Genomic DNA, 26,850 nt, shown 5'->3' with positions numbered 1-26,850 from the left:
CACACCTGCCAGGTGACATACAATGCCTGTGTTCACTGGTGCGTATTGTCACATGATGACAGCTCCACCAGTCCTGGTGGACGTTACTCCAGACTCCACCCTTTGTAAAGTCACATGGGACAAACTCCTACACAAGCACAAGGAGTGTCAGATATCACAGAGTTTTCTTCAGAATCAGGTGACACATTGAAATTCTGTTGTGATTATTCATAATCGAAACCTTCTGGCTGGATTAAGAAAAAGACGCTGAAGTCCGAAACTCTTGAAGATAGGAGGAACTCCTTTTGAATAACAGAGGTGGGTCTCTCCTCATTAACCTGTGATGAATGTAGGTGAGCTTCAAAAATGTGTGTATTTCATGGACAAAAGAGGTGGCAACTGCTAAATTTACAAATTTGTCAGATTATACCTTTGGTTCAAGCATATCATTTAGCATTTAACAAGCAGATGAGGCGTTTAAAGAGGGAGTTTAGCAGAGGTTTTGTCAGCCGGCGCTCACCTATGGTCAGGTAAAGATCCAGTTTGACCACCAGACCTTCTAGGAAGAAGGAAGTCTTTGTGTTCATAATGTCATATCCTAGTGTCTTACAATGTCACAAAACTGAACAGACAATCCTGCACACGTTTTGACAAGACAAAAATGCTATTGGTTTCCAAATATTATATAGATTTGACTTCTTATTTTTTTTAATGAAGCACACTGCACAACATATAGGGGGGTCATATCAATGATCTTACAAAGGTTATTTCACTTTCACATTCACGTTAAATTCTTTCACTTTCCAAGTGCTAAAGCACTTGGTTTTTGTTTGATCTCCATCAAAAGGTCTAATAAATAATGCAGAGTAACACCTTTTACATTTTTCTTTTTTAAATTATATTATTATTGGTTTGTAAACCAAAAGTCATTAAGAAATGGTTTAGAATTGTGTTTGAAATCACAGAATGTTTTTTGTGTATAAAATATTCTATATTCCCATATAAACGTAAAAGTAATCTGACAGTTGTTGCATGTCTGACTATTTTATCAGCTTTACTATCATCTATAAAAAAAAGTTAGTTAATTAGATCCTACTTTATAGATATCTTTTACTACTATGTACTTGCATTTAATAATTAAGCATGTTATAAAATGTAAGCTGCTTATTTATACATGTTGTTCTGCAAACACACACAAACCAACATTAGCTGTTATTAACTTTGGGATACAGGTTAGAACGAAGTAAGTTTAAAGGTAGGGCGGTTTAAGGGTAGATTTAAAGGGATAGTTCACCCAATAATTAATATTCTGTCATCATTTACTTCCGCTCATGTCGTTGAAGACAGAAGACTTCTGTGTATCTTCGGAACACAAATGAAGATATTTTCAATATTCTCTCGTCATTTTTGGTCATCCATTGAAAGTCCATGCAACCACAAAGTACAAAAAGACATCTAAACGAATATAAACAAGCGGTTTAATCCAAGTCTTCTGAAGAGGCACAATCACTTTATTTGATGAGCAGATTTAAAATAGGATTTTATACACATATAAACAATTTATCAACACATGTACATAGAGCACATCAAACATGGAAGATCAACCGAGATCGTGGGTGCTCATTTTGGTTGCGTGGACTTTAATCTGTGGAGGGACAGAAATCTCTTAAAGTCCCCCTGTGGTGAAAATCCAGCTTTTAATGTTGTTTATATGTCTATGTGGTGTTTTTAATATGCTTTAAGACAAACCATGTGTAAATTCATTAGTCGACAGCATTGCTGAGTATTTTCTCCTTAAAACTGCATTGAACCAAAGACAGTCTCAAAAACACGGTTTCAAAATTTCTGACGTCACAAACTCCCTTGTAACCAATCAGATCAACGTGTGATCGTCAACCAGTGGATCTCTGAGCTGAGTGAGTGAGTGGAGGCGGGGCTCATTTGCATATACATAGAATGAGGCAAGGGTGAAATTATTTTCAAGGAAAAACGTTTAAATATGTAATTTCAGTGATCAAAGATGAGTTTTAAGGGACACAATTATTGACTACAGGGTGATTTTAAGATTCATTCAAAATATATTTATTTGTGTTTCGAAGATGCACAGAAGTCTTATGGGTTTGGAACAGCTGGAACACTTTATTTTACAGTGCCCTTGTTACACGTTACATGTGACTGTAGTAATAACTAAACCAAACCCTAATCCTAACCCTAGAGTAAGGACATGTAGTTTGTTATTATTACACACCTGAATGCATAATTACATTCTAACACTGACACCTATAAGCAAGTGACAGAATGAGAGAACCTTCATATTTTGGGTGAACTACCCCTTTAGGGTTGCAGTGTAACTATATTTGTAATTACATTGAGCAACATTAAATGTATAACTACAATATAACAAGATGTTTTGAAGTAGCCTATATTGGGTCCATTAATTGTTAGGTGGCTACACAAGTAGTGTCCGAGAAGTGAATTTAATGTTTTGTTTCTTCCATCCTGGTTACCATTCGATGCACATGACATCATATTGACATCATGTGTGTGTTCAGGTTGCTGTGTTTTTGATGATTCAGTGTGTAGGTCTTTGCTTTGGTTATGTCAATCATTACTGAGGGTGTTTATCAAAGTGAACGATCAAAGGTCATCATTTGCAGGAAACTTGACTATTGATATGCAGTGTTTTTGATCCTAAGTATCATTTTACTTTTCATTTCAAAAAGTTGTGTATATTGGTTGTGATGGTTCTCAATCTAATTCTTTTTATAATTATTCATTCGGTTTAGTAAATCAAAAAAAGATCCTCTTTTGGTCTTTATCTCTGGTATATTGGAGTATCGATAAAAATGACTCTGGGTTTTTATATTCACCCTGTTAATTTTTTGCTGGATTGTCGACATTTATTTGATGCTTTTCTTGGCCGTTGTCTGAGACTGAGCAAGTGAGTGAGACTGGAAAGTATTTTCACTGCTGTGAAGCCAGGAAAGTCAGACATGGAATCGCACAGAAAACGTTCAGACTGCAGAATATCAGGATCCTGCAGATATTAACAGCAGGACAAAACACTGCAAGGTAAATTTAGATTAATCACTTTCATGTTAGTAAAAGAAAATCGCATGCACATATTCTGATGCATTTTCTATGCATTAATCCTGTTCTCTCATATCTGTTGTTCTGATTGGCTATATTAATCAACAATTAGTTTATATCTATTTATTAATATAAGGTTAGGGTTAGTCAGTCGCAGCTCTCAGGTCAAAGTCTGTGTTAATATCCGCTGCCCAAGTTGGTGTGGCTGTGATTATGTAACACTATTCACTCGATGAATGAATCAGTAAGTAGAAATAATACATTGATAACAATAGAGATTGCTTTGCAAACAATTTTTAAAGTACACTATGTACCTTTTTTCTTTTTTTTTTTAAATGAACAACATTTAAATATTGAATGAGTAATAAATCCATCTTCTGAACTTTTGTTCTTGCCTACGTAATTAATTATTATTTAGGAAACTGCGCACTTCGTCCGTGTGTGATTGCATCCCATCAGTGAGTGAATAGGAAAGAAGTTCAGTCAGGCTACATGTAGAAGGTATATAGTTTGAAGCCACAACAAATGAACCTCAACCAAACAGAGAAAAGAGAAAGCAGTTACTAATCCAGTTACTACTTTGATCCATCATCCTACAAATATAATACAAACTAATTTGCAATAGTTTCCACCTGTTATGAATAGCAATATTTGCACCTTTTGTAAAGATATTTTACAGCAATTGTTGTCAACAAAATAAGCATCTTTTCAAATATCTGTCGTCTTCCATTATTTATTGACTTGCTTATTTTTTGGAGTGAGGGAGATTTTTGGGAATATTTTATTTCGAGAGGCAGTGGGAGGACAGACAGGAAATCATGGGAGTGGAGAGAAAGAAATCAGACCAGGAAAGATCCTCAAGCCAGGATCCAACTCACCGGAGCACTTCCACACAGCTGTGGCTCCGGCAGGATTATTGATGTCATTAGTGGCATTCGCCCTGATAAGGCGATTGTAACCTGGACACAACGGTGTGCCTCAAGAACACACCGAATAGCGAATCGGAACCCACAAAATGACCAAAACACACTCAAAACTAATTTAACACAGGCTTCTTCATGTTGCCACTTGCCAGAGAGTTTAGTAAATTCAAAAAGACTCAAACAATAAACATCATAAGTAAATAAAACACCTTGTGCACACAGATGGCTTTGTGGAAATTCATTCATCAAAATCCTCAATGCATTATGGGTATTTAGTCATTGAGTATGCAGTGTTTGTACACTTGTTATTACAGTACATTTTGGGATTGAATAAAGGTGCTTTTTGATGGGCACCACGCGCTCAATTGACGTCAGAGCTCGGTTTGTTTGGATGATGTGAACGCTGTTTTTCGGGTGCGCTCCCATGAACCGTACCCGAGTTTGCATAAAAAAAGCTAGTGAGGTGTACGGTTCGTACGCTTCACTGCTAATGTGAACACGCTCTTTAAACATTTGCAGTTCATTCGTTGCAGATAGACACAAGTGCAGTTATGTGTTGGCGTTTTGGAAACAAAGCCAACGGTTAAAAAAAATAAAAATGATGTGAGCAACGATTCATTTTGGGAAAAAATCCATCCGTTAGCAAAATGGGTTTGCGGCTGCAGGTTGATGACGCAAGGATACCGCGGGTCGAACCCAAATATTACAATGTGAACAGAGCCCAATGGAGGAGGGGGGAAGAAATCAAACTCTGGTTCAGATCAAGCAACTGAACCAAGTGTGAAAACACCCTCAGTTTACCTGAAATGTCCACTTTAGTTTCGGACACCATAAAGCACAATATGCTAAGGGTGTGGGGGACGATTTTTGACAGAGCCAGCATCTGATGCAACCGTAAGAATTTAATGCTAAACTTTTTTCTTCCTTGTAATCCTTTTGAACTAGATGCATAAAACGCATAACATTTAGTGAAACTTAGGCCTACTTTGTTGGCCTACTTCCTGGTAAAACCAGCTTGACCAGCTCATCCTGATTTGACTACCCAAAACCTGATGTCATGTGACAAAAACAGGAAAGAGATGTGAATGAGATTCGGTCTGTTGTCTTTTTTCATATTTATATTTCCTGGACTGGAAATATCTTAACAGATTGACAAGGTAATATCAAGCATTACATTATTTTCCTGACAAAGATAGAGCATGATGATTAGCCTAGCCTATAGCTAATTCAGTCAAACTGGCAGGGTTATTTGTAGCAAAACCACATGACATCGCTCAAACTGAACGGGTAGTCCTAAATTAAGGGTATGCTCGATTTTGATTGGTCAGTCAGTCAGTCCCCCCCCATTCCCCCCCCCCCCCCACCCCCCCCCCATGACAACCGTAGTCAATAGCAACGCTGAATAACATACCGCCCATCCAGGAACTTTCATCTCGCAATGCAATCGCATCATCACACCGCGGCGGATTCGCTCGCTTGTTCCATACACAACTGCTGCCATCTTGCGTCCTGTTATGTTTATCGATTGCACTGAAAATGAAATCGGAGAACTTCTGTTCTGTAGCCTACTATTAAGTTTAATACTTAGTAAGTATTAAGTAAAGTTTATATTGTTTATATAAGTTTAAATAATATTGTTGCTGTGTTCATCATTTTTCTAAGACGATTGTTTTGTACTGTAGGCTAGCTGCTAATTGATTATGAGACAATAAACAGGTAGCCTACGATTTCAAAGCAGTTTTTATCTCAAATCAATATCAATATAGTTGTCCCCATTATGTGGTGAAAAGCCGTGAAATAAGTGATATGACTGTATTTTAACCTTAAAATGTTCGTTTAATTGGAATTTTTTCAGTCGTCTTGGCTTAAATCCGCTTTGCTACCAAATGTTTTTTTTTGTGTGTTTTTTTTTCACGGAACGTTCCGTTCAGTTTGCTAATAAAATATTTAAACAAAAATCAATATTTTGTGTCCAATAGGCTTTGTGCCGAGCATCACGTGACCAAGCCGGAAAACAGATCACATCGCTTCCGATTCAGGTCTTTTGTATGTGCTTCATGAATTTTTTTGCGGTTTTACCAGAGAATGTCTAATAGACGGGCTTTGGTTTTACTCAAGATAACTTAAAAGGAGCAAGCAAAATGAGCATAACCAATGTCCCACGCATGTGCAGATTGATATTTAAACGTTTTTTAATTTTTCTTCTTCACACTAACGCTAAGATATTTAAATAGCATAAAACACCAATAACAAAGTGAACTTAGTAGGTTAGCTGATTACATAAAGCCTTTTATTTACTCATGTGAGAAGTAGCCGTGTAATATTCGGGATAATGTAGGCCAACAGTACCGGTCAAAAGTTTGGAAACTATTTTCAGTGTCACATGATCCTTCAGAGATCATTCTAATAATAAGCTGATTTATTATCAATGTTGGAAACAGTTGTGCTGCTTAATATTTTTTTTGGAACCTGTGATACTTTTTTCAGGATTCATTGATTAATAAAAAGTTCAAAAGAACAGCTTAATAGAAATAGAAAAACAAACAAACAACAAAATAGAAATCTTTTCTAACAAAATAACTTTGTATCAATTTAACACATCCTTGCTGAATAAAAGCAATATTAATTTAATTAAAAAAAAAGAAAGAAAACATTACTGAACCCAAACTTTTTAACAGTAGTGTATATTGTTACAAAAGATTTCGCTTAAAAAATATTTATATTTTAAGTTTTTATTCATCCATTAATCTTGAAAAAATTATCACGTGTTATAAAAAATATATTAAGCAGCACAACTGTTTCCAACATGGATAATAAATCATATTAGCATGATTTCTGAAGGATCATGTGAAACTTAATTGAAGTAATGATGCTGAAAATTCAGCTTTGATCACAGGAATAAATTAAAGTATATTCAAATTTCAAACAGAGGACCACACATTCAGGCAGGTCAGCTACAGACTGAAGTTTGATTTTAATGGAAACTTTCTGTGTTCTCATGGGGCAAGTTGTCATACGCGTTTTAAATGTTAAAACACTGTTTATTAATTCGACCATTTTTTGACGATAGTTTGAGATTTCTGACGGGTAGCTTTTGCATGTTTACGGTCCCATTCATTGTTTTGAGTTTCATATCTGCTTTACTGTTTTCCAGAAATGGATGCGGGGCCATTTAGCAAGAGACAGTGGGCGACACAGTCCTTACGGATCACAGCCAAAGAGCTCTCACTGGTTGGGGGTCGTGGCAAGAACAATGCCATCACTGAGCGCCTTTCCAAGTGAGTGTTATTCCCTTTACTTCTTCATATTAACATGGCTATGGGGAGGACTTGAAGAAAAAAGTTGTGCTGATTATCTTGATGACAGAAACGTCACGTGTAAGCATCATAAACTTTTGTTGGTCACAGAGCTTTTTTTCAACACTAATCAAAAAGCCAATGGAAAAATCCTATTGACTTTTTGTTGAGGGTACAGATATTGTCTCCGTTGCACGGCTCAGCCGCTTATGGCCCTCAGGTGAAAGAAGCGAGGACATGAAGGCGATGAATGTTTGCAGATAGTTGCCAACTCCATTTGGACCAACAATCATAATCTTCCCATCCTTGCTTTCACCCGAGAGCCATAAGCTTTATCACAATTGTCAACTAAGCAGAACTGCTTTTCCAGTAATTAACCATATTGGTTTTTATTTGTGTTTCGATTCACACTAAGTTTGTGATATCGATATCACTAAATATGTTGTGAGTTGTAACTAACTACACCAACTATACTGCGTATTTCTTTGCCTTTAATAGCATCAAGCAGAGTCATGAAAATAATGGTTTTCAAACAGGTTTCCTGAACATAATCTGCTATTGCTAAGACAAATATAGTCCCACACCAAACTCCTGTTGTGTTGAATGGGACGGGATGCTCAAAAAAAAAAAGTTTTTGTTGTTATACTTTTCAGAGAGATCAAAACACAAACCGCTAACATGTTGTCTCTGCTTTTTAAACTGAAAGAGGAAATTGTATTCCAACATTTGGAAATGTTTAGATGGTGATATGAATAACATTATGATTAACATTTACTCATACGTTTCTTCCCTCTCTGTGTTTTCAGATATCAGAAAGCCGCCGAGGAGGCGAGCGCAGACAAGAAAAAATCGGTAACTATTATTAATGTAATGTGTGTCATAGAAACTTTTATGTATTTTTTCTATTCACTCTTGGACGTCTGCTAAACAAATGTAAATGTAACCTCATTCCTAACCTGTTTGACTTTCTTCCATTGAACATTGAATGAGAAATGTACTGGTATTTCATTATATGAAAAAAAATTCTTTTGACATTTCTACTTTTGTGTTTCACCCAAGAAAGTAAGATGTACAAGTCTGGAAATGACATGAGGTAGAGCTGTACCTTTAATTGTTAAAAGATTGCGATCTCGATTCAAACACCCACGCCATCTTATTCCTAAATGATAATTATTCACTTGTATATTAAACCTTTGACAAGTACGATCACAGCGAACATTCAGATCTGTGTTTGCCCTGCCGCTGATCCAGAGAGAACAGTTGTCATGTTTAGGTGTGAAACAGCTTCACAAACAGTCTTTTCAACCACACAGTATCGTTATTTCTCTTACAATAATGCAAAATATTACAAGTGCTGGGATAAAAGCATAGTTCAGATATAAACACTGATGTCTAAGTCAGCCATCAAAAAGTAAATCACCCTTTGCACGTAACTTGATGCTTCTAATAAAGATTGTGTCAATTACATCATTACACCAGTAGGTGGCGACAGGTGACTGTTAAAAATGGGTTTGTCATTGAATCATTCAAGAGATTCATTACAAAATGCTGATTCATCTAGTAATGAAACAAGTGAAGTCTTTATGAGTGAGTCATTGAATCATTCACTTAAACCTTTTTTTTTTCAATAATCAATTCAAATTAATTAAATGTTTTAAATTTACTGAAGCAATTAACATTATGTAAGAATCTTAGGATCGTAGGAGAATTGTGATCTCTATTTTAAACCAAAAAATCGCGATTCTCAATTTATCCAGAATCGTGCAGCTCTAGCATGAGGATTGAGTAAATGATAACAGAATTTTCATTTTTGGTTGAACTTTTTCTTTATACTTCACAATCAATCCAAGCAGAACTTAGTTTCATTTCCTTCACTGTTGAAAACTGAAAGGCTACATAGTGGGCATTGTGGTGAAAACTCTCAGTAGCTACCCAGCTAACAAAAATATATTCCAAGAACACTTTGCTAACGTTCCTAAGTTATGAAAACATTATTTCTGAATGTTCTCTGAATGTTCAAAACGTCTTTTTAAAAAATTTCCTGGCTATACGAACGTTAAGGGAACATTTTATAATTTTTTTATGGGAATGTTGCTTTTGAAAGTTCTCTGCCGTAAATATATATATATATACATATAAGTTATTATTAAGTTTAGTTTATTGTCCTTTCGGAAATTCTTTTTGTGTCTGTGACAAATACAGACAAACATCAAAAATACAAAAGTACCTTACAAAATACAACAGACATCCCTCTCACAACAGCTAAATCACTGCCAAAGATGTAAAATGACAACTGTGACAATGATTTATTTGTATTTTTTGTATTTTTTTGCAATTTCATGTCAAGTCAAGTCATCTTCATTTATATAGCGCTTTTAACAATGGAGATTGTTTCAAAGCAGCTTTACAGAGATAAACATACAATTTACGGTAACAGAGATTGTTTTGGCTTTATAGCGATTTTTGAATAGTGTTATTTCCAGCTAAAGTTGGTTTTGATTGATTCACTTCCAGCAAAATGATCATTTGTTATTACATTAGGGGCCACTAAGACGACGGCGTTCTCTCTAAACAGACTTTAAACGCGAACCTGTGGCCTGATGGCGTTCACATGCGCATTAAAAATTGATTCTATAGTTATATTCGTTTGAATATGTGTGCGCAGGTTTGTAATTTCCCAACAAACCATGCCTAAACAAACTACTTGTCTTGCCTATAAATTTGATACAGAATTTTATTTTATCACTTCGAGGTACGCGAACCGGATTTTCAACAACGCTTTATCTGTAGAGTGGGAAAGATAGTTTCATGATACTGTTCTTCATGTATGAGAACAGACGAGAAAGAGTTAAATTTCATCACATGCATCATTTCCTGTATGCAGGTTTCACTGCAGGCGCCTTTTAATCATCTCCGACCCCTCCATCTCACACACATTCATCCCCTCTTCCCCCCTTTTCCTTTCACTTCTCTCTTTCCTTCCTTCATGGGGGCTGTTCGGTGGGGCTGGACTAGTTCACATCTGGTAGAGCTTTATCACTGATGGCCAGCGCACAAGGAGCTCGGAGAAAGCAGAGCAGAGAAAAGACGTGAAGAGCGCCCTGTCCATCAGGTCTTTCCTCTCATCTCCTACAACTTCTCTTTCTGGCGTCTCGCTTCAGCATGCTTTCACAGAGACTGTTGCATGACCGCAGTCCTCTATACTGAGCTTGTCTTGATCCGCAATAGAAAACAGCTGTTCTTTGTTTGAATTGTCTATTGGGCAGTTTTAACTCATGGGGAAGAGTTCGTGTTGGCAGTCTGCTCGGTTTGTTGATAGCAGTGATGTAATACACTTTAAAAGAAACCACAAATAATCTGACGTAAGAGCAATGTTTGGTGGCTTGCTGAAATGATAGTGTTTTAGGGGAAGCGTGTTCTTCTAGCCTGACTGTGTTTAGGTGGAGATGTCTTGAACAGCTGTTTCCTACATTATTTTATTATCCTCGTGTGGAGATATTCTCTCATGTCTCGTCATGTCAGTTTTATGTGGGTTTGACGTACCTTGACACTTCTATTCCAGACAAAATGTCCTAAATTAAACTTTCAAATGGTAACAAGTCTTTAGTGCACACTAACCGTCAAATGTTTGTAACGGACAATGTTTTGGTCTAAACGGGTTCAGTGTTATTTTACTATTTTATATACTTTTATTTACTATTAGCATTAGGCCTACTATTAGCTTTTTCATTTTAACTATTGCTAAATTGAATCTTTTTTTAATTTATTTTCATCGTTTTGTGCTTTTGTCATTTTTATTGTCTTTATTTTATACTACTATTCAGGTTTATTTTTATTTCAGTTTTAGTTCAGATTCAGTTTTTATTTAATTCCATTTAGTCATACTTGTGATTTAACTTGAACTTATTTCAGTTTGTTGTCAATGTAACATTTAAAAATTGTACTTAGTTTAGCTAAGTTTTTCATCTGATGTTTATTTTTTATTTTATTTTATTTCAACTAAAAAACCTTTTTAAAAAAAAAATAATTTTAGTTTTTGTTAATGATAATAACCATGAAAGGGTTATGCTTAAATTCTTGAAATTAGTTTTGTAGATGTAAAGTATAAACTTCTTTACAAAGCATACATTTAAATTATAGAATGGATTATTTGGACTGGATAAATTTGAAGTTTCAACAAGTGATGACAACTGAAGCTAGTTGAAAGTCTAGATTATGCAAAACTGTAATTAAGGCAGAGGGTTACTATGAAGAATATAAAATATAAAGTCATTTTGATTTAGGAATTTACAGATATGAATTATATACATAATGCAGCTTGTTGAGGTGAGGTGTACTATTACTTTTTTTAAGTGATCAGACTTAGTTTTTACTCTGCAGGCAAAACACATCTCATAGATTTACATTAAAGAAGGGACCCAAAGCATATCTAGAGACCAGAATCTTGAGCTCTATTGCCTTGTTGTAAGTAATAGTTAACAAAAACTAGTAAAAGTAGTTGGAATACAACACGGGTGTTGTGTTTTTTATTATGTCTGAAATGAATGTCTACATGAATGAACCTCTCTCACTCTTTCTCAGTCTGTTGACAGTTTGTCCGTGCGATCGGGAAACCTGAGTGTGCTGAAGAAACGCTGGGAACGACCGGCTCCGGAGAAATCTGCTCTTCAGCTGAGCGTGGCTCCTTCTGTTTCCCGCAAACCCAGCATTCGACCAGAACCACCTGCTTCCTCCAGCAAACCCGTGCGACAGCCCAGCCTGAGCCAGGAGCCGACGTCCCATGAGAGACCTGCCCAAACAAAGGCAGACATGGAGACTAAACAAAAGAAGAGGGTAGAAGAGAAGGAAGAAAACGAGTCTGCATCCGATCCATTTTCTCCATCTTCCCCTTTGGAGAAACCAGTCTTGCCTCTCAATAACCGCAAAATGATGTTTGAAAAGGGCAAAAGCAAGGTGAGAATGTCACAGATGAAATACATTACTGTACCTGTTCTGTATTCTCTATATTTCCTGGTATGTTGTGAACCCAACATAATCTATAATCATAATTATAACAGTTGCATTTTTCTCACTTGCATGCCAAATCTTACAAAGAAATACCCAGGTCCTATTTTACCTCAAAATCAAAAGAAAGAAATACGAAATGAAGCCTTATTTAGGACAATTTATTTAAATTCTCTTTAATGACAGTTAAACACATTTTCCCTGCAAATGACATTACTGTAAAGTGAACAAATCCCATTCTCAATAACGTAATGTGAGGGGGAAATGTCAGTCCCAGTACTGTAGTACAGGAAGAAAACATAAATGAATGACAGTATAAATCTAATCCTGAAGGCAGCTATTTACTTTTACCATATAAAAACTGACACCCTTTACTAGTCTTTTTCAACCCTTTGTGATTCCGGTTCAATCTGATCTGTTGTGAAATCGAGAAAATGGCCAACAACTTCATCTATGTTCAATTTTAAAGGTGTAGTACACAGTATGTTCAAAATATGTATTTGTCTCCCAAAATATCTGGATTTTAAAGTCTTTTGGCAGAACCTCATATTAAGTATACGGAAACTGTCATTACCAGAGGAATAATTACTCAAACCTCAATTTAAATGCATTTGCTGCATGCTTAATGTAGAACAGCTGCAGGTTAAGTTGGTATAACTTCTTTCTAAATGTGGGATCTTTGTTGATATTGTTGAAGCTTTTGTCCGTGCTTTGGCAAACATGTTAAACCAGCTCACTGATTTGAATAGACATATTAGTGGCTTTTTACTTCTGTTTTAAATGGTAGATAAGGGTGTGTTCACACTTGGCAGGTTTGGTTCAATTAAACCGAACTCTGGTGCGATTGCTCTGTTAGTTGAGTTCATTAAGTGTGAACGCTCCCTGGTGCGCACCAAACAAGCGAACCGAGACGCATACAAAACAGGAGGTGATGTCAACAAAATGAGACCCTGATGGTGCGTTCACACCGGACGCGAATAGCGCGTCAGGCGCGAGTGATTTCAATGTTAAGTCAATGCAAAGATGCGTTACGCGCGTAAAAAATCCCTGCGGCGCGAATGAGGCGTAGAGCGCGGCGCGGTAGACGCGAATAGACGCGCGTCAAGTTCGCGCGAATGGCGCAAATTGAGCGTCTGGCGCGTTAAGCGCGTTACGCGCGAATGATTTAGTTAGTGCTATTTGTGCATTCACGCGTTTGACGCGAATTCGCGTCTGCCGCCCGAGTTGAAAAATCTGAACTTCTGCGTCAATTCGCGCCGCGTTAACCAATCAGGAGCCTAGCTACTTGCTGCTGTCACGTGGTGAAGTATCTGGATGCTTCAATAAATTATTTTGTAATATATGACTGTGGTTCTAATGCACAACAAAGCAAATATTTTATCACATAAAACTTGATTTCAATATATGAGACATATTCATTTTGCATTGAATGCTATTTATTCCATATCTAGATTATATTAAATATTATTATAATGTAAAGACAACCAACATATAAGTTCGTGTCTGGACAGTGATGTGTGAGAGAGAGAGAAAAATCACAGGACAGATTAATCACTTTTGGAGGCTGGCTTCATTTATTATCAAAACAAAAATAAATGACAGATTAGGTGGATGCGGGCGAGGATGAACCTCGCGCCGGGCTGTAGAGCGCGGGCTCGACAGGCATAGCTAGACCACTCCAGGCCGAGGGCTTATACGGCCTACGCTGTCCTCGTCAGCGTCCTCACCATTAGGTCCACCAAACCTAGCTCCTGGAGCAAATTGTGAAACTCCTGAAACCCTCCGGAGGTTCTGGTGGACCCGAGTACAGCGACGATGTCCCCTACGGAGCTGTTTCTGCTCTCCAGAGCATATACGAGCGGTGACTCTCTCGAATAATGCTAATGCTAATGCTCGATAAACATCTAAAAAGATGGCCGCCAACGGGTTTCGAAACTTTCGCCTCCGGATTTCGCCTCTGACGCGCGTAAATTTCGCTTCAAACTTTTGTTTTTACGCGCGTCAATTTCGCCATTGACACGCGAATTAACACAAAGTGGTCAAGCGTCAAACTAGACGCGGTAGACGCGAATTTGACGCGCTATTCGCGTCCGGTGTGAACGCACAGTAAAAAGGACAGAATGCTCAAGAATACCAACGCATTCTCATCCAAAGGCGTCATATACTGACGCTTTTGCCAAAGCGTCTACATCCGACGCAAATGGCACCCTTTAGCGTCAATATAACACGCTTCGGTTAGGTTTAGGTCTGGGGTAGTGTTAGGGTTAGACCACTAGGAGGCGCCATATATCTGCGTCTCATATTGACGCTAAAGGGTGCCATGTGCGTTGGGATATAGATGCTTTGGCAAAAGCGTCAGTATATGACGCCTTGGGATGAGAACGGGCTGAGAATACCTATTTTTCTCGCCATAGTCGCGATGTTGCCCATTACAGTTCTGTACAGTCGTCGGAAACACCGCCTCCTTGCAGCAGATCTTCATTTGTGTGAGTGACGGAGGGGTTTTGAGTCCTTTACACATTTTCTAAACTCTTCACAAGCCTTCGGCTGGTAAAAATTCCCATGCAGATTTAGTCCAACACACAACATCGTTTTCAGTAAGTTCGGTCACAAAAGAATACGTCATAAAAGCTGTTTTGTTTTGTTTATTGACTAAACAGCAAGTGTGAAGTCAATTTAAGGGTCATTTCATCAGCTAACCTGTACATAACTTGATATGGATATGTGTCAGTGGATATATGTCTGGGCTTTACCTCAGTTGACTGAGTGCCCATCCCCCATTGTCATATCCAGAGGCCAGGCATGTGCTCACATTCCTACTTGATTCCTTGGAATCTCTTGGAATGTCTCAGTTTGCAATCTCTGAAACAGTGACCGAATCTAACATTGTCTTCATAATAATCTGCAGTTATTAGATAATGGAAGCGCAGTAAAATACAAAGTAAAAGCTGTCCTTTGTATGTTGCAAAACTGTAATAAGAATACATTTTGATAAGCAAGATTTTGTATCTAGCCTTGATTACAGGGAAAAGATTCTCATTTCAGTTTCTCTCATTCAATCTCATTCAAATCTACTTTTTTTTGGTGTGCTTTTATCTTTCTTTCTCTAACCTGTGTTGTCAGTCATGTTCATCACACAAAGAATGACCAAAAGCCTCCTTCTTTTCCTGTTTGCTGCCAACAGATTCACTCTGCTGAAACCATCTTTGCTAATGGAGAGCTTCCCCACTTCCTTTGATCATTCATGCATTTCTTTACAACATCAATACTTGTACAACATCAGTGGCGTGATGCATAAAGCTGAACAAGTGCTGAGTTTACAGTAGGTTTAGAGTTAAAAAAAAACATGCAAATCCAACAGGTTCAGCGGGTTCACAACACTAGATATAAACGTTCTCTGTCAGGGTTTGATCAAGAGTTTGTAATTCACTCACATTAACGTCAGTCTGATGGACTTCTTGCGAGAAGAGATTGTTATGAAAAAGGCAGGAAAGTTTGAGAAGGCAGCTGAAAGAAAATATCTGACTGTATCATCTGAATTTATATAATAGTTTTGGTTCACCGAGAGCTCAAAAGAAAGTGTAAGCTATAGTCATTTAAAAGATATATATATATTAAAGCTGGTATGTACGTATATATTAAATGCAAAGTTTAATATTAATTGTCTATTCATATAATTATTATAATAATTAATATAATAAATAATAAACAGCATGCAGAAAAAGACGGGCAATTTTGTCTCTAAAATTCTCTCACTGTGAACGGCTAGTTTGAGCCAGAGATAGGGGGAGTGACTTTATTGCGTCAGATATGTAATTTGCTCACAGCTGATTGGTCCAGTTTTGGTTTTGGTTTGCGATCTCTAACCCAGTATAAAAGCAGCTCTGGAGCAGGTTAGCCGTGTAGTGTGAGTTACAATGGTAATGAACATCGCTAAAAACCAATCCACCTTCTTGAGCCCGAAAAACCAGAGTTTGCTGAAAATACTTTCCTATAACAACTGAGAGCGTGTTCATGCACCAGGCCTCTGATCTCAAAGCTTACTCTTGCAATAGCAAATACAATATAAACTGAAAGTGAATTACTAGTTCCACTTCTTTAGGAGGATAAAGGTGTGTAATGTCTACAGGGATAGCTGAAGGAACAGCCTCTTCATTCTGGCTCATGTCTTTATCCTGTTAAAATTGTAAAATTAGCAGATTAAGAAACTGAAAAGGTAATAACTAAAAATATATAATTTGATATAAAATGCTAGGACAATTTTACAGACATTATACCGTTTTTTTTTTTGCTTTTTGCAAAGGAAAATTGAGCAGGAAAATGTTACATTTTCATTTAAAAATGTCACAATGGAAAAAACAGTAATAGTTTGAATTTCTCAAGGTTCATTTTGTTGTGAAAAATGACCCAATCGTTTTCTTTGCCGGTTCGTGAGATTCACGCAGTGAGATATCGCTGTTTATTTGTATTTTTAACGTGGTCTATAAGCAATCCTACTTAGCTAGCTAGGTGGCGTTTGTGACTACGGCTCTGTGACATGTTCTTTAAAATTCCCCAATCCAAAGGGGTGTGAAGCAGAGACAAGTGTGTATTGTTCCATCACAGTGAGGCGGTTGTTTGAGTGGTTTCCTGCCTCCTGAACGCTGGCTGAAAACACAAAGGCAAGAGAATGCCGGAGATGCAGTAGATGAGTCCCTCTCTGACCATCACACATTAAAAACACTCTTCAAGTTACATTCAACATGCTGTCGATTAGCACAAACAATCATTTCACATAGTCTTTTAGTTTGTGAAAACATTAGAGGAAAAGACATGTTTACAGTAATCTACATTGCACCAGAATAAATGTTAAGATACACACCGTTCTAGGAGTATAAGACACAAGACGGTTTCACTTTATTTGGATGGTCCCTTTAACACATTCAGTTGACTATAAGTAACATTGCACCTCTACTAACTCTCACTAGAGTGTTAGTAGAGTATTAGTAGACTGGTAGGGTTAGGGATAGAATAAGTTGACATGTAGCTGCAAAGTTACTTATAGTCTGTAGAATGTCTTTTGGAGGATCAACACAATAAAGAGTTGGCAGATATTAAGCAGACAGTCTACTGATACTCTAATCAGAGTTAGTTGACATGTAGTTGCAAAGTTACTTAATGTTCAAAAGGGACCATCAAAATAAAGTGTTACCAACAAGACTTCTGTAATAAAAATGTGTTAAGACTAGTGTAATAAAAATGCTTACTTACCTGTACAAACCTAATAAAATACCGTGTAACACTTTATTTTAATATGCCATTGTTACAAATGATACACGGATTTACTGTATTATAAACATTTAATAATGCATATGCAACTAACACTATAAGCCAAACCCTAAACCTACAGTAAGTACATGTTATTAATTAAGATTACTCATTCCTTGTGTGTAATTACATTATTGGTGTACACAACTGTGTAATTGTAACAATGTCACATTAAAATAAAACGTAACCAAATAAAAAATTAAAACAAGCACAAAACACCTTCTACCCAAATATGTGAATGACAAATGCAGACTCAATTTCATGGACAGTTGCCTTCTGAAATGTTTGCTAAAAATAATCATATTACTTACGCAAATATCAATGCATCTGGTTTAATGGCACATCTCACCTAAATCGTCCAACTAACACAAGAGCGCATCGGTAGTGCTTGTGTCTGCGCTTTCGTACTTGTTTCCGGCCCTAGACTTCCATTGTTCAGACGTATGCACTTACTAGGTTTCTTTATTTTGTTTTAATAAACTGAGGGATGAGTATAAATTCAATCTTACATGAACTACTACTTCTGAAAAAAAAAACTTTACAGGAGAGTTTTTGGTTGTATGCATACTGTCTTTTTCACCTTATTACACACAAACATGTTTGCCACACTCGGCTATGGCAGTCGCATCTGCTTGCTTCATTTGTGTTGTATGCTGTGTGGTGATGATGTCATGAGACTGGTATGCACACACACACACACACACACTCTTTAAAACCCCAGCAGGTCTCTGGAGGACTATAAAACCTCCCACCGTTTGTTTCTCCATCCGTGCCCTTGCCTTTCTCCTCTCTGGTTTATCCAAACATCTACGTTCATGTTCTAAATGCAATGCAATTTCACATTTCAGGCGTAATGTGAGTGTTCTTTAAAGGGATAGTTCACCCAAAAATGTAAACTCTGTCAGTAATTACTCGCCCTCATGTTGTTTCAACCCCGTAAGACTTTCGTTCATCTTCGGAACACAAATTAAGATATTTTTGATTAAATCTGAGAGCTGGATCACTCCTCCATAGGCTTCTAAGGGATTGAAACTGGCCGGCCCAGAAAAGTTATTAAAGACATCGTTAAAATAGTCCGAGTGACTACAGTGGCTCAACCTTAAGTTTATCAAGCGACGAGAATACTTTTTGTGCACAAAAATACAAACAAAAATAACGACTTTAATCAACTATTCATTTCCATCTCTGTGGGCCTCGAGTGAGTTCACGTGGTGAAACAGCGCAGCGCTTCTGTGTTGTACGTCACACGCATCACACACATGACCAGCGTCGGCCAATAGTGAGCCAATGTGTGATGTACATCCTAGAAGCTTTGCGCAGTTACACTACGTGAAATCTCACGGCCCACAGGAAAGGAAATGAATAGTTGATTAAAGTCATTATTTTTGTTTGTTTTTTGTGCACACAAAGTATTCTCGTCGCTTGATAAACTTAAGGTTGAGCCACTGTAGTCACTCGGACTATTTTAACGATGTCTTTAATAACTTTTGGGCCGGCCAGTTTCGATCCCTTAGAAGCCTATGGAGGAGTGATCCAGCTCTCAGATTTAATCAAAAATATCTTAATTTGTGTTCCGAAGATGAACGAAAGTCTTACGGGGTTGAAACAACATGAGGGAGAGTAATTACTGACAGAGTTTTCATTTTTGGGTGAACTATCCCTTTAAGGCGGTCAGTGTGCTTGTGCTTAGAGAGGAAACCAGTCTTCATTCTGCAGAGCCTGTCTTTGTTTTTAAAAGTTTTGTACATCTGAGGTAGTCTTCATAACCATCTTTTGCATTTATGGTAGGGGTAAACTTTGCACTTTTCTTTTTAATGAGGTTGTCTTGTATGAAGGAGAAATGGGATTATAGCATAGACGGATGACTTCTCAAAAATAAATAAACACATAGAGAAATGGGTAAGGGTAAGCTGTGTTACTCTACGGTATGTAAGTTGAGTATGTTGTGAAATATATGAATAATTTACATTTCAAATACAAATATAAGCATACATTAGTTGTTCAATATAAAAACTCATTCATAATTCACACTTCATTTAAAACTATTTGCCACACATCATTTGTATTTACTTAGAAATATTAAATAAATGTTAAATTTCTTGATAAAAATAACATTTACAAAAAGGGCTACACTTTATTTCGATAGTCAAATAGTCTACTTCAGACAAGTAACGTTGCAACTAACTTTTTAACTCATTAATGTACAACTACATATCAACTAACTCTCATTAGAGTATTAGTAGACTGTTACATTATGGCTCATGAGTTAATAAAATAAGTTGACATGTAGAATGTCTGAGGAGCATCAAAATAAAGTGTTATCAGATATACAGTCTACTAATACTCTAATGACTGCTAGCTGACAGGTAGTTGCAAAGTAACATGTCTGAAGTGGGCTATCGAAATGCAGTGCTACCATTTTGTATTGGACTGAACACAATAATATATTGTTGCGAGTGAACCAAAGCTTCCCACTCCAATTCAAATTGATGGAATTTCCACCTCTCTTTATTGCCTTACTCATTTAGTGCTGCCAGCGGTGGCTTTATTTTTGGTTTTGTGTTCACTTTGGAGTGAATTATCTTCAAGAGTAGGGTTAACAGTACAGTGGATATTTCCTGGGAAAAGGAAGGGAGAAGAGTGCTGTTTCCTTCGGTCTACATGTAAATGCCGTTGTTGTGTCTGCACTACACATTTCTTTCAGTCTGGCGCTGGTTTACATACTGTACTTTATACTTGATTCTTCAGGAGCAAACAGAAGTGAACAGCACCTCAGAGGACATGGACACACAAATGGCCAACAAAGGTAAATACCAAGAAACACAACACAGTCAAACAAAGGTTGTTTTGAAAAGAAAAGTTACAAAAATATATTCTGTCATAGGTACTTCCAGTCTGAAGCGCAGCGCCTCTGTCAGGGACCGCATGGCGAAATATCAGCTAGCGGTCAACAGACAGGCTCCTGTTACTGTGCCACGCTCTGTGAGTATGAATGATTACTGTATGTACACAACAGAACCTTTTAGCTGATGGTTTGCTGAAACATATAAAGATGATACGGTTTACATTAGAGTAAGTGCAGTCAGAGCTCTCTGTAATTTATGCAATCGGTAGAAAGTAAAAGCATATTTTTGAGCATGTTTGGTTCTTGATTCAGCCTTGAATTGAATGGGTATCTGTAGGCTTACTAAAGTCTAACTGTCGTTTCAATTGGAGAAAAGAAAAATTAATACCATTCTTAAAAATACTGCATATGCACAGTTAAATATCATGCTCTCTTAATTGTGACCAATATCATTGTCCAAGAAAATTAGCAGTTGTATTATTTAGATATAAAATGTCAAATCTTTTTTTGTAATATATATCTGTGCAGGCTGACAGGTCCTTCTAGCGTTCACTGCAAGCTGATTGGTCTCTGTTGCATCTGCAGCTAATGAACTTACTAATCAATATGTATAGTGATATATCTTGTTTCAGTCAGTTATGCTGTGAGCAGATCTTGCAGTGCGCTTTCAGAAACACACAAGCTCCACCTGTCTAGATCTGCTACGGGTCACTAATGCATGCGATTGTGTGTATTACAGTTGTCTAAGTACTTGCTCTGCAGCAGCAGCAGCGTAGCATATAGTCCACGAGACCCAATACATAATCATTATCATATCAATCACCAATGCTAACCTATTCTGAGAGTAAATAACAGTATCTTGAAAATAAACTGCATGATAGGAATGATTCAACCACATGTGAGATAAACAATCCTTCTTTCATAGAATCATCCTTCCCCAGGACAACTAATGCCACAGCATATAATAATAATAATAATTTATATAGCACATTTCCAATGATCAAGGGCACTTTACAATGAAGAATCAGAAGAGAGTAGGTGTACTGAGAAAAGTGTCGTAAAAAACGGTGTAACAAACACACTATCATGTTTCATGTATACATTGTTGGGTTATTTTTAAAGTGTGCTGATGTGGAGTGATTGTCCCTTTGATTCAGGCAAAGCAGTCGGAAAGCGAGGACAGCGTTCCCGTCGTGGATCATAAGGAGATCTCGCCTCCTGCTGGTGATGGACAGACAGTGGTACGATACGTGCTCTCATTTACTTCGAAAACTACAACTTAAACATACCAATAAAGACAAACTTCTTTTAGTGATGTATTCAGATTGAATTTACTGTTATTTAAAAATATTATTACAATTTAAAATGGCTGTTCTCTATGTGAATACGTATGTATTGTATATATATATTATAAAATGCCACTTATATGGTCAAAGCTGAATTTTCAGCATCATTACTCCAGTCTTCAGTGTCACATGATCCTTCAGAAATCACTCTAATATGATGATTTGATGCTCAAGAAACCTGTCTGATTATTATCAATGTTCAAAACGTGCTGCTTTATTTTTTTGTGGAAACTGTGATACAAGTAAGATACAAGTGGGGTAAGTAAGATTTAAAATAATAATAATAATACTTTTATTCCACAAGCATGTTACATTGATCAAAAGAGACGGTAGCAACATTTATAATGTATTTAAAAAAAAAAAAGCTATTAATTTAACTTTCTAATCATAAAAGAATCCTGGAAAAAATCTATTACGTATGTATCAAAAACTGTTTTCAACTTTGATAATAATAAGAATTTTTAATATTTGGTCACCAATTGTAATCCTCATATCAGAATGATTTCTGAAGGATCATGTGACACTGAAGACTGGAGTAATGATGCTGAAAACTCAGCTTTGATCACAGGAATAAATTACATTTTACGATGTATTAAAATAGAAGAGTTCTTTTAAATTGCGATATTATTTCACAAAATTATTGCTTTTTTTATCAAATAAATGCAGCCTTGGTGAGCAGAAGAGACTTCTTTCAAAAACTTAAAAAAATCTTAATTATTCCACGCTTTTGACCGGTAATGAATATGTTTGTCACAACATTAAATAGTTTACCTTAAGATTTAACAAGACTCCTGTTTGTCATTGTCATCATTGTTTGTTCTCTCTCTACAGAAAACACTCCCTCCATCAAATTGTGCGAAGACCAATGGTGAGTCTATTCTTTTACCATTATAATTAAGGAGCTGATTTTATAAATAGTGAGTTGAGTTATAGTTATATGAGGGTGGTTATCAACAAAAACGGGTTGCTGGTCTGCTTTGACAGGGTTGCCCCCAACCATGTAATCGTACGAAATGAAGACAGAAATAAATAAGAATAAGTGGGCTTCTGAAAAGAGAGCAGAAACGTATTTTATAATGTGTTATTGACATCAAAGGCGTCTTTCCTTTCGACGTCTGTAATATTAAAATATCTGAAAAATACGAACTTGTATTTCCTTCACTTGAATGAATGTTCTTCATTAAAGCCAAAGTTATAGACTCTATCTAGAGAGCTGCCTTAACATAGGTGGAAGGATCAGTCTTGGACGTTTTTGAGGAGAAACAGGAGCACATTATAAAATCGAAGTTTTCAGAGATTTCCTGAAGGCTACAGAAGCAGCTGCAGGACACGCAGTTAAAATAGCAAAGATGCACTTGACACTTTTGCATGCAATTCGGAGTAAAGGCATGGAAAGATGACACAAGAGTATAGTTACAATAATTTCCACAGCTGCTGAAACACTTACATGGACTTTCCCCTGTGCATTAATTCACTTCAGGAGAATTTAATATTCCGCTTCACACCTGTGAGCCTTCATTGCTCTGGAAATCCTCTGTGATTTTAAACGTAGAAAAACCTCACTAAAATATTATCCTTTTGCTTTTAATTTAAGTGCTTATTTTATTGTTAATTTGTTTGTCATGGATTAGATTTAAACTGCTGTAAACAAGTCACTATCAAAAACTCAGCCCAGTATATAGTGTGCAGTATGTAGTGATCTGTCATGTGTTTGTGTCTCCTTTAGGAGAGCATGTACACACAGCGAGCACTGCACACCCTGCGTCAGAGAGCAAGGACCCTCCTAAAGTGCTCAGGGTCTGTGGACTACAAACTCATTTCTGTTTATAGAATTTTAAATGCTTATTGATTTTATGTGCACACACAGATTTAATTCTACCTGGGGAAATCAATTTTATATTTAGCAACTGATGACTAATAGTCAAATAAAGTTGGTCTGTGGTGGCAGCGTGTAGAATATGAATATTAATTTTAAGATTTTGGGACAGTCTGCTAAATGCCATAGAAATCTGATATTCATACTGATTGCATTGCAAAAGAGATGTTTATAACTCTTGTGTTTCCCTGGACAGAAATTTAATCCACCTGTCCAGGAAAGATGTGTGTGCTGCCAGCAGACGGTTTATCCGGTGGAAAAACTTATTGCCAACCAGCAGATTTACCATAAGACTTGCTTCCGCTGTGCCTTCTGTAATACCAAACTCAGGTATCTTTTGTCTTTATTTATTTATTTTAAAGTAGTCACCAAAATGACATATTTAACCATTTTTTTCCTTGAAAACAAATTCTGTATGCATTAAAATAGATTGAATGTTACTCTACACCCTTGCCTCGTTTAGTATATACGTGGTTCTATGAATATGCAATAGAATAAATAGAAACTGTTAATGGTGGCAAAAAAACATATTAGTCATATATATGAACACATTCACTTTTACAGCCTTAAGCCCTATTCGGACGGGATTAGCTTTACAACGGTAGATGGAGTAATGTAATTTTACCACAGGACGTCTTTGATAATAATGGCCAATTCGCACAGGATAAGATATCTCAGTAAAACTAGCAGAAGTGGGAGAGTAACACGATTTGCACACCGCCGTCACTCCTGTCGTCATGTGCGTATTACGTTGCTTCCTGATATCATGTGCGCAAACACATAACCTATATATATATATATATACTGTATATAACAGTTAGGTCCGGTCGAATGATGTATTAATTAAATTCAGATTGGATTATGTTGGTAATAGGCCTAACCTAACGCTAAACGAAGTTTCGTGCCTCTGACAAATTCTAACCCTGAATGGTTTGTGGAAAACACTTGAGTTTTGCCACAGACTCGACGTCCCACCGTCTAGAACGCAACTGAATGCTTTTCGAGTGCCTCCATACTTGAAAAACTACTTTTATAAACAGGAAATGACGGAATATTTGCGTACATATTTACAGCGGGTCTATTCGCACGGGATTAGTATTACCGGAGGTAATTTTTCCGGACCTTTTTACAGAAGGTAAAAGTCGCCGTAATCTTCACTGATATTGTCCGTAATGATAACTGAGATTGCACATTCGGACGGGACTAAAATCACTGAGAAGCTCTGGTAATAATTACTTTACCCCAGCTCTCCATGTTAAACTAATCCCGTCCGAATAGGGCTTTAAGAATTAGTCAATATTAGTTAAAATCCTGAGGAGGTCAGATTTGAGATATCCTGCATGTAAAAATCAAATGTCCTTGTCATTTCAGCTTGCTGTCTTACGCTTCCCTGCATGGCAGCATCTACTGCAAACCTCACTTCAGTCAGCTTTTCAAGTCTAAGGGCAACTATGATGAGGGCTTTGGCCACCGACCGCATAAGGAAATGTGGACACCACGAACAAACGACGAGGGACCCGAGGGGAGTGAAAACTCAAAGCCCTCCGTGGCAGAGCCTGTGAAGCCTACAGTACAACCAAAGCCCAAAGCGGAGGAGTCACGACCAGCCAAATACACTGACGTGACTGCAGCTCAAGAGACCAGGAGTCATGTGACCAGCTCCACGGAAAAACCACACACCACCTCTGTGGAAACCAGAAAACTGAGAGTCGCGTGGCCACCTCCTGCAGACAGTGATGGAAGCGCCAAAGTCTCCAGTCCAGTCGCTGAAGGCGGGAAGAGCCCAACCAAGCTTTTCCGAGCAAAGTGGCCTCCGGAGGAAGAAGCTCCACCTGCTCAGAAGAGCTCAGAAAGAGCCGAACTGAGAAGCCTGAGGCGAAGCTCGTCTCTCAGAGAGCGCAGCCGGCCCTTTTCTGTGGCTCCAAGCCTGACATTAACCAATAATCCACAGCAAGAGGTTCCTTCAGTCAGACGAGGCTCGCTGGAGGAGCTTCGCTCGCTGTCAAAGGCGAAAACAGACAAAACTGAAGTCAAAATCCCAGATAAAGAGGCGAAAATCCCAGACAAAGAGGCGAAAATCCCAGATAGAGAGGCGAAAATCCCAGATAGAGAGGCGAAAATCCCAGATAGAGAGGCGAAAATCCCAGATAAAAAGACAAAGGACACTGACAGCCAATTCAAAGAGGATGCGGAGAGTCCTGTCAAGATGGAGAGTAAGGAGAAGATGCCCTCTTCCATTCTCAAAGTGACACAACCAACCAAAAAAGAGGCTGGTCCCAAACAAACAAATGAGGAGTCTCAGCCAAAACAAACAAAAAAAGAGCCAGAGGAAATTCAGCCAAAACAAACTGATCTACAACAAAGAAATAAGGAGTCTCAGCCAAAAGTAACAAAAACAGAGCCCGAGCTACAACAGCAGAGGGGTTCGAAAGCTCGTGAGGAGAAACTGATGAAAACCTCCAAGACTTTTCCTGAGCTCCAGGACACATCCGCTCCACCCGTGGAAGAAAAAGCCCATCGGAAGTCCCAGGACGTGGGCTTCTGGGACGGGGAGGAGGCCGAGGAGGCCCTGACCGTGGAGGAAATGATCAAGAGGAATCGCTACTATGAAGATGAAGATGATGACGATGAGGAGGAAGTGGCAATAGTTTGACAATATATGTCATTAATCCCTTCCAACTTTTATTTAGTCTGAAAATATAAATGGTAGAGATCAGAAAAACCAACATAATAAAAAAATACTTTATTATAACCAAGTAAGTGTGTATATATATATATATATATATATATATATATATATATATATATATATATATATATACTGTATGTGTGTGTGTGTGTGTGTGGTACTGTACATCTTTTTCTCTGGACCTCTTTCATATAAGAGCTTGAAAGTATTTTTTTTCCTTGCCATTTATGTTTTATTTTGATTGCTGTATAAAAATGACTTGTTTACGAAAAAGTTTTTAAAAATCACTATTATTGTTTCTTAATCTAAGAATATGTTGTGTTGATCCCAGTTAATTAACAAATCTAAAGAATCATAATATTCTTAGCCTTTGACAGTTAATCAGAAAGCCAAACACATTTTGATTAGTCTTCTAGCCCATATTTCAAAGCATTTTCCACTGTTTTCAAGATTATTGGACAATTACACAATAAACATTACCAAAACATTACCAAA

The 26,850-nt window shown here is 37.3% G+C and overlaps 1 protein-coding gene across 1 annotated transcript; it reads left to right on the top strand.

Moving 5' to 3' along the window:
• The first annotated feature begins 138 nt into the window (after positions 1-138).
• On the top strand, positions 139-26,850 carry lima1b (LIM domain and actin binding 1b). The gene is made up of 11 exons (XM_056252462.1): positions 139-297; positions 7,147-7,270; positions 8,095-8,140; positions 11,870-12,241; positions 20,348-20,405; positions 20,484-20,581; positions 21,602-21,685; positions 22,622-22,658; positions 23,517-23,587; positions 23,863-23,996; positions 25,038-26,850. The coding sequence occupies exons 2-11, from the start codon at positions 7,149-7,151 to the stop codon at positions 26,317-26,319; spliced, it is 2,304 nt and encodes a 767-aa protein (XP_056108437.1). The 5' UTR covers positions 139-297; positions 7,147-7,148; the 3' UTR covers positions 26,320-26,850.

The sequence above is a fragment of the Rhinichthys klamathensis genome, unplaced genomic scaffold, assembly GCF_029890125.1.
Source record: "Rhinichthys klamathensis goyatoka isolate OS25496 unplaced genomic scaffold, OSU_Roscu_1.1 h1tg000095l_1, whole genome shotgun sequence".
NCBI lineage: Eukaryota > Metazoa > Chordata > Actinopteri > Cypriniformes > Leuciscidae > Rhinichthys > Rhinichthys klamathensis.
The sequence above is the reverse complement of the archived record's forward strand: the minus strand, read 5'-3'. Positions and strand labels throughout refer to the sequence as shown.